The sequence below is a fragment of the Eptatretus burgeri genome, chromosome 15 (assembly GCF_056783735.1).
Source record: "Eptatretus burgeri isolate ZD-2024b chromosome 15, Ebu_testis_v1, whole genome shotgun sequence".
Classification (NCBI taxonomy): Eukaryota; Metazoa; Chordata; class Myxini; order Myxiniformes; family Myxinidae; genus Eptatretus; species Eptatretus burgeri.
In genome coordinates this window covers 39,545,590-39,557,863 of record NC_140975.1, presented here as the reverse complement: position 1 = coordinate 39,557,863, position 12,274 = coordinate 39,545,590, and the positions used below count along the sequence as shown (strand labels likewise).

Below are 12,274 nucleotides of genomic sequence, written 5' to 3'. Positions count from 1 at the left end.
ACTGTGTCAAAAGCACGTGATATGTCCAGGGGATACGGCTCTCGGATTTCCTGTCTGGCATTGAGGACCTCCATCCATTGGATGGGAGAGCAGTAGCAGCATATCCAGGGTAGAGTGACCTGGTCTGAAACCAAATTGATGATTGGAAATCAAGCCATTGGAGAAGAGGAAGGATTTCATGTCTGAAGCGATGATGGATTCCATAACCTTGCTGATGATTGGGAGAAGGCTGATTGGTCTGTAGTTACAGGGATCTGTTTTTGCACCTTTTTTATGCAGGGCAGTGATGTTAGCAGATTTCAAGCAGATGGCAGATGACCTTGGGAAAATGAGAGGGTGAATAGAACAGAGAGAGGGTGAGCAAGAGCAGAAGAGCAGGCTTTGAGGACACGTGGCTGATGCCGTTCCTGGACTGTTGCAGAATCTGACTCGAGGTTTGAAAGCAAGCTCTCCACCTTGTCAGGAGAAAAGGATACAGAGTCCAGGGACAGTTGGGTGCGACTGGGTAAAGTGGGTAGAGATAGTGATGGGTTTGGGACACAAGATTTAGCTGCAAACACCGAGTTTAGACATTCAGCTTTATCAAGTGTGGAATCAGCAGTGCGGCCATTTGAGGTAAGGGAGGGGATGGAGGGGGAACATACACCAGAAACAGATTTGATTAAACGCCACCAGGATTTTGAGGAGGGAGAGAGGTTTGAGAGTTCAGACTTGAGATGAGAAAGATGTTGTTTTCTGGCTCTCCTGAGGGTAGATACACACTTGTTCCGAGCTTTGTGGGAAAGAACTGAGATTGCTCCTCAGTTGGGTTTGCTTTCCATGAGGCAAAGGCAAGTTGTTTCGGGACAACTGCCTCACCACAAGCTTCAGTAAACCAAGGGCGGGAGGAAGGGTAAGACAACTGAACACGAGAGGGGATAAATCTGTGCATGAGGGAGAGCAAGTTTCTTTGAAAGAATTCCCAGGATGAGTTGATGTTTGAGAAAGTAGTGATAGGAGACTCAGTCTGTAAGCCTGATGGCTGCTCGGAGACCCTGCCAGTCGGCTTGAGTGAAATGCCAGACTCGACGGCGGTGAGGTGGTTCTCTGATGACAGCCAGAGAGATGTCCACTTTAACAAGGACGTGGTCAGAAGAACCAATTGGAGCGAAGGAAGAGCAGCAGATATTGTCAGGGAAATTTGTCAAAATCAGATCCAGAAGAGATGGAGTACCATTGGTTGAGATCCGCGTCGGGAAGTTGACCGATTGAGTCAGTCCCAATGAGTCACAGAAAGCTTTTGCTGATGTCCCATGGCAGGTGAGAGAGGTACCCACACCTAGCCAACTGGCGTGATGACAATTGAAGTCGCCACATAAGAGGAAGAGAGAGTTTGGATGAGAAGATAGAAGATGGTCCATGTTTTCGGAGAGTGAGGTGTAGATGGAGTCATCACTGTTCGGTGGACGGTACAGTACACATATAAACATGAGGTGGGAGTGGAGGGGAAGCCGAAGCCAGAGGTATTCCTGGGGGTGTGGGGGAGTGAGAGCAGTGCAGGGAGAGTGAGGAATAGAGTCTTTGATGAAGAGAGCAACACCTCCACCAGGACGAGGCTCAGGTCTGTCATACCGCTTACAAATAAAAAGAGAGAACACCAGGGAACATTTCCAATGTTTATTGAAGGAATGTGATTAACAGTTTATTAAAAGTGATTAACCAACCATACCATCAAAGTAAAATAACAACAAAAAAAACAGCACGTCGCATTTCAAATCTTTATTTGCACAAACACGCAACTTTTCAATTGATGATGATTATGATCATTTAAAATCCAGTGAACTCAATGGAGTCGTCTGAAGACCTCACAGGTGAGGGTGATGAGTTGTGCATCAAAAAGAATGTAGGTGAGGGCACTGGGGTAGGTGAGAATCCTGATGAGTCACTCACTGAAGGATCGGCAGGCGAAGGTGCTGGTGCTCCTGAGGTGGACGGATCAGGGCGGGAGAACTCTGTGATTGAGAGCTTTCTGGTAGATTCCCACAGGTTTCGATGTAGCTCCTTGTATGGGAGAATCACGTCATCAAACCCCTTCATGAAGTTGAGGTAACGCTCCATGACCGGATTTTGGGAAACTGCCTCTCGGTAACTGACCGCATGTCCTGCAGTATCTCACCCAAGAACTTGACCGTGAGTTTGGACCTCGACACCTCTTCATCTTTTTCACTGCCCATGTCCTCCTCCTGAGATACCTTGGAAGTGGCTCCCAACTCCTCCTCGGCATGTGAGCATCCAACTCCTCAGGCTACATGTCGTCAAAGCATTCTGGACGTGGTTGACCACTTTGGTGCTTGGTATAGTATTCCCCACAGCACTTTCTTTGATCGCCTTCTCATTCTTACGTATGTGGCAAATGGTGGATTAGTTTACTCTATAGTGTCTGCCCACAGAAGCCACACTCTGTCCTCTCGACAGCCAGTCCAGAAGATCCGCTTTGTGACTCAGGCCCATCACTTTCTTCTACCACTTGGCAGTTGACCCATCTCTGGTGCACTGGTCTTGCGCTTGAGCCATGTTTGATCAATGAGCAAATGAGTGGAACAAGAAGCAAAATACCGGTCAAGGCAGTGGGATGAGAGAAATGCTGCATACACATTGCAGGAATTGTGGGTAGCTGTGAGACAGGTGAGTAGACTGCCCATTGTTTGTGGGGGATGTTGGTGGATGGAATATTTTGCCAGATGTACTCAGCTGGGGCCTGAGGGTAGATGTGGTGAAACGTTTTAATTATGCAAACGTCATGCTTACACTTTGCTCAGCAGGTGTCAGATGTGGTGAACCATTATAATTGTGTAACTGGGGGGGGGGGGGGGTGGTGCATCTTTAACAGCTTATCTCATCATGGATTCCGTGAAGAATTTTAATGACTGTTGGAAGGGTCCATGCTAACATTTTACATTTTAATTGTGTAACTTGCAAGGGGAGGAAACGTCTTTGGAAGCTCATCTCATAATGGATTTGGTGAAGCATCTTCATAGTGGAATGGTGGGACAAGATATGCAGCTGGGTTGCAACGTGCCTTGTGGAAGATATGTTTTGCGTACTAGTACCGTACAGTACAATACGTATGTACATGCAGTGCGCTTATAGCGCAGCTTGTGGAAGATGTATTTCAGAACTGTTATGTGTGCGGCTCATGTAATTTTTATTTTCTTGTCCGTGAAAACAACGCAAATACGCAAAGCACAGGGCTGCGAATGTTGAAGCGGATCACATTTTTAAACCGCGAATATTTGGGATCCGCGAATAGCAGGGTCCAACAGTACAAACAAATCGGCGGTATGCAAACACAGACCTGACTTGCTGAAGCATTGTGCTTCACGAATAGCCAGAAATCAAATGGGAATCACACCTGAGTGTTTAGCATGGATCCCCCTCCCTGCCCTCCCTCCTCTCCTGTGTCCCTCACGGGAATCCAAATCCTGCTGGTCCCTTAAAGTGAATAAAGTGAACGTTACAAATTTTACCTGCCCTCGGGTTTTACCAAAATCTGAAATGGTTTTCGAGTGCGAAAATGGTAATGACGGTCCAACCACACTATCCTTGTATTAATGGAATAACAATTCATTTAGAGTCCACTAGACCACAAAAATGGAGAATCTTGAGGTGCTAGAGGCTAGACAGATGTAAACAAATAAATAGAGAAATAAATAAAAGCACACTCGATATAACCAAAGCCCTTGAACAAGAATAGTACCTATGGTGCCACTTGCACACAGTCATTCATTCACAATGGATTGAGGGGTGGGGGTTGGTGGCAGGCAAGGTTTCCCAAGGATACTTGGATCGATACTGCTCATGACCTCGACTCCAACGTGGTGCCGTCTTCTTTAACAAACCAGCTCAACTGACTCACCACCCCGGTATGCAGCTCCTTTTATCACCTTCATTGCATCCATCCACTCCCATAGCGGCTAAGTTTCCCTTCTTCCAGGCCAGCTTCGCCAATCAAGGGGCAGGCAGTTGCTGCCGCAGTGACATCACGTGGGCTGGCAAACGTTACGGCGCCTCTTAAACCACTGTGCCCCACGTCGTTTTGAAAGACACCTGATACAAACGTGTCATAAATCCCCTCCGGTACCACTCCGTCCTCACCTTGCCTTGTTCACAGAGAGGGCACATACAAGTACACTTTCCGACCTAATATCTATGGCAAACATTAGAACAGCACTTCACTCGAAAGGGTCCCTGGTTACAGAAAATTATCTAACCAATACGAACACATGGGCCATGCTAACTTTACATCCTAGCTAATGTGTACCCCCTCCAATGTAACAATTTTTACATCCGTGTTATTACAGCGATGAACAGTAACAGAGCAGTTACGAAGGTTACAGCCAAATGTCAGCCTGAGAGGCAGCAGTCACAGTTGGAGAAGAGCACCTCGGGAACGTGCTCGGAGGTTGAAGTGATGCCCGTGTCTCATTGGGAAGGTGATGACTGTGCAAATATGTGATGAGCAGCACTTTTCTAAGATTCTGCTTTAAAGATTTTTTTGAATAATTATTTATTTAATATTTAATGGGTTCCGTGAACTCATTTTCTCCCTGCGTTCGCAGATGGTGCTCCAGAAAAAACCAAGTTTTGTGAGCTTCAAACCACTGGGAAGAGTGATGGCAAGTGCTTTGCAACTTGCCCATTGGGACAATAATGGATTAATTATTCTCACCTTCTGAGCTATGTCGATGGGTTAAATCATTTGGAAGAAGCTTATTGATGGCAGACTTTTGATGCTTTCCATTTGCTCCACACAAGTTCGTCAGTTGAGACTGCCCTATTACTTCCCATAGGCAGTACTGTGCTCTCGCAACAAAACATTAGGATCAGTGCCCTCAACAAGCTCTTGTAGTTATACAATGAGTCCCATTAACAATGTGAGCTTGTTTGTCATGTCATGTTGTGTAAAACATTCACTGAAGGATTCATCCCGTTTGTGATTCTGTAAACGATGCAAGTTGCATGTCGAAGGAACTCGATAACTGGTCTTGCATGCTCATGTTACATCGAATCATTTCATTGGCTGTGGAGTTGTAAATATAGCATGATGTTTATTTATTTTTGTCATTCATCAAATATGCTTTTTTTTAATGGGAAAATAGTTATTGAAGGAAGGTAATTGATAACTGAGTTCTTTCTCTTTGTGGTTCATCCTTGACTAAGGCAGTAGCAGAGGCCTGCAGCAACTACAAGCGGGCAACAAGGTTGGGCAGACTTGGAGTGTGGATAATGAGTCGACCCTGATCGAGCTATATAGCTCGCAGCCCCTCCTCTGGGATCCAGGCCATAGCGAATACCTCAACAAATCCTTGCGTGAGAAGACGCTGCAAGAGTTTGCTCAGGTTTTGCATACTCCAGGTGAAGTCCATGGATGTTGGATGCTTTAAGGGTGAATATTCATTCATGTAATATTAGTCTTGCTTTGCATTTGGTAGGTCCATCCTGTTTGCTTTGATAGATTTATACGTAGTCATGAAGATTTGTGCAAAAACAGGACGGCCATTATCCTGATGCTTTATAAGATAGAATGTTTGCTTGCCGGCAGTGGGTGCTGTGACCACAAAGCTACACTGTCTTCGCACATACTTCTTTTCGCAACTCAAGAAGGAAAGTGCGCCACGACGCGTAGGGATTGCACCACCTTCACAATGGCACCACATGGAGCGCCTGTCCTTTTTGCGTCAGGCAGCACCATTACGCCGCCACAGGCCCAGGCAGATAAGGCAGAACCGAGCCAAGACTGTCAATCAGCTGGTGAGTCTTCAACTGGCTTTGTGGCCTTTACAATTTATTTCAGACATTAATACATCTCTCTCTGATGGACCTTATTCCACAGAGCGTCGGTGTTTATGAAGCAGTTTTCTGAGCAAGGGTTATACTGGGTGGTTTGCCATTGCATTGCCAGCAAAGGCAGGAATTTGGATTTTGTTCATGGTGCCGGCAATAGCTCACCTACTTTTCACGAAGGACACCGTGACTTTGATGTTCACCAATTTATTCTAGCAGATGGGATTCCCTTTTAATGTACATCCAAGGGATGGCACACACATTGATGAATCGCCCTGTCAGGGAAACGCTGAGATGACAGTTTATAGCTGGATCAGGATTCAAACCCAGGCTAGACGGCTTTGAGGCGAGCGTGCCTCAAAGCGTACCTCTCGGCCGTGCTGCCAGCCCCACATTTTCATATTTATGAGAGAAAATTCCATTCAAGTAAGAAAAACTGCTTTGTTTGCTTTCAAAACTTTGTTTTAAAATCATCTTACATCCTTGTTATTACAGCGATGAATGACGTTTCATCATCACGTGACAATTTTGTGATGTCAAGCATCCAATTTGCATACTAATTATCAACTTTGAAATACATTAAAAATTAAAAAAAAATTTATTTGATAACTATTTAAACATTACTGCTCTGCATAAAGAAGGTGCAAAAACAGATCCCTGCAACTACAGACCAATCAGCCTTCTCCCTATCATCATCAAGGTTATGAAATCCATCATCGCTTCAGACATTAAATCCTTCCTCTTCGAGTGGGGCAGATAACAGCAATTTTTGAGAGGAATCGTGCAAATGATGATACAAGCATCAAATTAGGCACATTTGTTCTCCAGGGGATTCTAATCAAATCTGCCTGATTGGCCATTTGAAAATCCAAATTTTGAAAAATTAAAAAAACTTGAAAAAAGTCGAGATCATGCATCAATGTTGGATGCTGGCTGAGATTGGTGAATGTTTCAGAAACATCAAAGACGTTCCAAGTCTGCCATGCAGTTTTCTTCCCTTTACCGCGGAAGGCAGACACAACGTCACATCCAGTGAACGCATGGAAGTATGGGATCCCTCTAGCTTTCTCAGGCCCTATTGCAGAAACTACCTCATGGACTGGAATCCATCGCGCCTTGGCTCCTTGGCCAAAGGCAATCCACATGTTCTCAAGACCTAGTTCCTGTAAGGATGGCAGTACAGATATTTCTATGACGAGTACGTCCGTGTCATTAGCCTTAATGATAATGGACTTGCTACCATCCGTCGTTGCATCCCTGGCGTGTACAAATATTCGAGTGTCAGCTTCTTCATGACAACATGGAGACACAGCATCCAGTGACTTCCTTGTGTTGCTAATGGCATCTTCTCCTTTTGTGACAATGACTGTGCTTGTCGTCTGTGCTTCACACATCTTTTCTGCAAGGAAGTGAAACAGCTTAGTCTTGTTGCTGTCATCTCGAAGAAAGCTTCTCCAGTTACTTGGGGTCTTACTGGTTCCTGTCACTCTTCTTCTGATTCCTTGCCCCCTTTTCGACCTTGCCTCGGACTTCAAACTTGACTTCTTGTACACATCAAACACTACGTCCATCCTCTCGTACCTGGCACCATAGGATTCCACCTTTGGGATGATGTCTTCTTTAGCATAGTCATCAAATATCTCTGAAGTGCATGGAGGTAGAGCATTGATAAGTGCTGAGCCATCAATGATGACTGCATCTCCCCTTGGTTCTCTGTCTGGGATGTTCACTTGTGCTTCAAGAATTTCAGCCAGCTGTGACTTCAAATTTTTTAGAAGTTTTTTTTTATTTTTTTTTCAAAATTTGGATTTTCAAATGGCCAATTGGCAGATTTGATCAGAAAGCCCTGCAGAGCAGAAATGCCAAATTTGATGCTTGTATCATAATTTGCATGATTTTTCTACTATCTACTACACTATTCTCCAATGGCTTGATTTCCGATCATCAATTTGGTTTCAGACTAAGTTACTCTACCCTGGATATGCTGCTTGTGCTCTCCCAAAAATGGATGGAGGTACTCAGTGCCAGACATGAAATCAGAGCCATATCCCAAGACATATTGTTACAGGGCCGGGTATCGGTTGCGAGCATTAGCGCTAGAGGGAGCAGTCGAGTCGGCTCCACCGAACACACCGGAATTGAGGTCGTGCCTTTTGGATAAGTCCGAAAGGCACGGGTCCCTTCCTGGACCATGAATCGCCAATAATTCGACCGTGTGGGGTAGGGTCAATTGCCAAACTTCAATATACCTAATTACCCACGCGAACAAAGCTACCGGGGAATTCACACCCTCGACGGACCTCGAGCGGAACGAGCCGTTACCGAGCCCGAACCATGTGTAACCCGAGCGGAGATTACCAAGGCCCCATCAGACCAAATGAACAATTTACGGCCTCGCTATTTCTCAACACACACCGTGCCAAGCCAATGAAAGAAACACAGAAACGAGCTGGAACTTTTAACAAAAGGGATATTTATTTATAATGGGGCAGGGGAGCACGCAAGCAGGCAGAGTTAACCGAATAATGAAGGAATAGCAATTTATGTACAAGCACTTATGCAGTTTTACTTAATAGACTGGCACCACAAACACACACACACGTACACCCAAAAAGAAATGACCCGTCAGGTCTTTATTGGAGGCCTCCAGCTCAAGGAAAGGTGAGCTGGAGGTCAGAGCCTATTCTTGGACCTTTCCGCCTCATGCGGTCTTCGACGATCCGGTCTGGCAGGACTCGAACCCGCCACACAATGTCGCTCCAAGCCCAGGCAGGCGATCCTCGCGGGACAGGCACACAGGCCACAAGAGAAGACGCTCTGTTGGAGGGACCCCAGGAAGGCGATGACTGGCTTCAGAAGACCACCAGACGTCTGAAGACCAGAAAACAACTCTCCTCCGAAGACCAGAAGACAACTCTCAACTCTGAGCAACTCTCCGGTGTGGCCCACGCACACTTCTCTTATCCCACGCTCGCACTCCCTCATTGGGCAGAGAGAACGCTCTATGCCCATATTTGGAGCCAAGCCAGAACGAAACGCTTGTGCCCATATTTGGGGCGAAGCCAGAGCGCAACGCTTGTGCCCATATTTGGGGCAAAGCCAGAGCACAACGCTTGTGCCCATATTTGGGGTAAAGCCAGAGCGCAACGCTTGTGCCCATATTTGGGGTGAAGCCAGAGCGCAACGCTTGTGCCCATATTTGGGGCGAATCCAGCACACCAACTTCCAGAGAAACCCTGCCTAGCACACTGGACTCCGCCCACATACGTGCTGATACGCACGCATGCAATGGTGCCGGTGGATGATGGTGGAAGGAAGCGAGGGCAGGTGTCGTGGTTGTTCTTGTTGGAAATTTAAATCCTAACTATCAAAATAACTCACAGCGCACGTACAATTAATCACCCATTAAACATAGGACGGGACCCTAACAAGAAATTCATACTTAGGCCGAGGTCACATTTGCCACGGCGGCATGGGGTCTCCAAAATCTACGGCCATTAGCAATTATACGGCGGCCGCAGTATTTCCACGGTCACACAATGTAGCAGTCACATATGTTTTTATTTTTCGGGGAGCTGCACGGCGTATTTATAAATTGTGGAGACCAAAAACGTGGGGTTGCCGTACGGTCTTTGATTTGATGTCGCACGGTGACCTTAGGGCGTTCCTGCGGCGGCCATAGCATTTTCAAGGCAGAGGCAAGGTGCCTGCAAGGCGACTGCAGGGGGACCGCAGGGGGGTACTAAGGCGAACGTGCGGCCAGAAGGATGGTAACGAATGGGTAAAAAAAAATTTTGTTAACCAGTTTGTTTTTTTCGGCTTGTCGAATTGCTACGGCGAACGTAGAAATGAAAAAAGTTATAACTCCGCGTTATAATTCCACGGCGACCTTACGACCTGTAAAGTAGGGCCACCCTAAGGCCACCACAGAAACTCTGCGGCCGCCGCACGTTTCTGTCAATTCAGAGGGCATACGGCCGCCGTATCCTCGCCGTAGAGCAAATGTGACGTAGGCCTTACCAACATAGCTGATCTATAGTACCTGGCTGTTGTGTGCAGTAAGCTTCCAAATTCGCAACAATATCGCGTGCTTTTGACACGGTCTGGCACCCTGCCCTGCTCACCAAACTCTCTTCCTATGGTTTCCAAAGCCATCTCCACTCATGGCTCACAGACTTCCTCTCCTGTCGCAGCCAACATGTGGCCCTAAATGGAGTTCTCTCATCACCTCTTCCTGTCCACGCTGGAGTTCTTCAATGCAGCGTTCTGGGCCCTGTTGTTTTTCTGGTTTTCATCAATGATCTCTCCGACTCTCTGGAAAATCCTCTTTATTTCTTTACTGATGACCCCACCCTCTGCTGTACCATCTGTCATCCCTCAGACCGGCAAGCAGCAGCTTCTTCGCTCTGCAGATCTGGGTAAAATTACAAACTGGTCCAACACGTGGAACATGTCTATCAATCCTGACAAATCTCACACTCTCACGATGTCTCTCCGAAAGGACCATCTGGAAGCCAACACCCCCCTCCCCCACCCCATATACTTTCTCAACAACTCTCTTCAAGAAGTCCTTTCATTCAAGATTCTGGGTCTCACTATATGCCATGATCTTTCCTGGGAAAGCCACATTTCTAACCTGGCCTCCAAAGCGAGTCGCCGACTGGGAATCCTCCATCGTGCAAAGTCCTTCCTCGGCTCACCTGAGCTCCTGACCACATACAAATCTTTCGTCCGCAGCCTGATGGAGTACTGCTCTCCCCTCTGGGCTGGTGCTCCTGTCTCTCACCTTTCTCGGCTTCACGCTGTGGAAACCAAGGCATTTAAGATCATTGGTATCTCCTGCGATGAGGCTGAGCCTTTGGGCCTCTCACTCTCACCGCAGGCAGATCGGTGGTCTTTCTGTCTTCTACTGTCTCCTCTCCTGTCTCGCCCCCCCCTGCTCTGTCTGCCATATGTCCCCACCATATTTCCACAGGGCGCTCAAGGTCCGCCAGCAACCCCCTTCTGGTAAAACTACCAAAATCACGAATCGCTGCTCACCTTCACTCTTTCATTCCTCTTTATTCCCGCCTTTGGCATAAACTCCCACACTCTCTTCAATCCCATTCTTCCCTCCAGGCCCTTCAAAACAATTGTTCACCACCATCTCTTGTTTTGGGTATGCATGTAGTCAAGTGTGTAGTATATCCTAACTGTTAGCATGTTTATAGCTACAGTATTTGAGAAAAATATTCAACCGTTTATCTACAGTGGCATTACCTCATCAAATGAAAATATTATTTTAAAAATAGTTTTCATGGATCTCATTTCCTTTAGTTGGGGATATTTGAAATATGTAAAGACGTGTACCAAATTTGAAGTTCAGTTGTGTGCTCTTTTCCTTTGAAGGTTATGATGAAAATATTAAAAATATCGAATTTGAGATCCATGTGTTTGTAGTTTCGCTCATCTTTTTTTTTTTTGTGTGTTGAATTCTGATTTGACACTGAAGAGTAATTTTGTACTACATTTGAAAATGTGATTTTTTTTTTTTCTTTGCTCATAAATGACTTGTAAACTTCAGGGTAAATGGTTGTTTAAATTTTCATTTGACATTTGGAGGTTTTACCCTGGTACGATCTTCTTGCAGTTTTCATTACCCAAGCGCACCCCAGGGGTCTGTGAAGATGCACGCGCCAAGGACTACTCCCCCAAAGTTTCACATTCTCCCCCTGTCGAGCTGAAGACGCAGCCAAGGGGAAGCGACGACGTCACGAGGGAGAACCAGCAAGGAGGCTTGGGGATTGGATTGCCGCAGGAAGAGCACCATGGCATGGTTAAATTCGGTACTTCGGTGGCTCAGGAGCTAAGAGGGATGCACCCATATGCCAGGGACCTTGCCAAAGTCCATATCCAGCAGATTCTGTTCCACTATACACACACCACAATGCAACCACCAGCTACATTGCCTTCTGATCCTAGGTACCTCTCAGCAGCGATCACCCCTCTGCTTTTCCCACCGCCAGCCGTGCCGGCACTTCAAGTACCCCCTTTCCCACCTCCCCCAGCTTCCAAACACAAAGACTCTGCCATGTCGCAGCTTAATGTTTCTTGAGATTCTGTTTATACCTCGTTTAATCAAAAAAATTCCAAGTGAAAGTCCAGTATGTTTGGAACCTCAGCAACAATCTATACTAATAAATGTCAATGTGTGTCAATGTGTTTCCTCCATAACTATAAAACCTAGCAGCCTGAAACTTGGCATGCACACTAAGAAAACTCCAAGGAAGTGCAAGAGTGAAAATTGGGTGTTGGTAAATTAAAACACTCCTTTTGAAGATAAATAACTGCCTTATTTAATTAAATCCTTTATCAGGCACATCCTCAGTCACTGGGTCTTAAGGCGTATCCAAGGTAACCTCGCTGGGGTCTGAAGCCGCCATGTTGTTTGGCCTGTTCAACCATGCCCTGA

The 12,274-nt window shown here is 46.2% G+C and overlaps 1 protein-coding gene across 4 annotated transcripts in view; it reads left to right on the top strand.

Moving 5' to 3' along the window:
* LOC147011979 (uncharacterized) overlaps window positions 1-12,020 on the top strand; it is a 19,759-nt gene extending 7,739 nt beyond the window's left edge. For all 4 annotated transcript variants that reach the window (XM_085857945.1, XM_085857943.1, XM_085857944.1 and 1 more), the window contains 5 exons: window positions 4,341-4,472; window positions 4,599-4,659; window positions 5,204-5,394; window positions 5,582-5,790; window positions 11,453-12,020. In XM_085857945.1, coding sequence (XP_085714071.1) covers window positions 4,343-4,472; window positions 4,599-4,659; window positions 5,204-5,394; window positions 5,582-5,790; window positions 11,453-11,917 — 1,056 coding nt within the window. In that variant the 5' untranslated portion in view covers window positions 4,341-4,342 and the 3' untranslated portion in view covers window positions 11,918-12,020. The remainder of the gene's footprint in view (window positions 1-4,340; window positions 4,473-4,598; window positions 4,660-5,203; window positions 5,395-5,581; window positions 5,791-11,452) is intronic.
* Window positions 12,021-12,274: the final 254 nt, after the last annotated feature.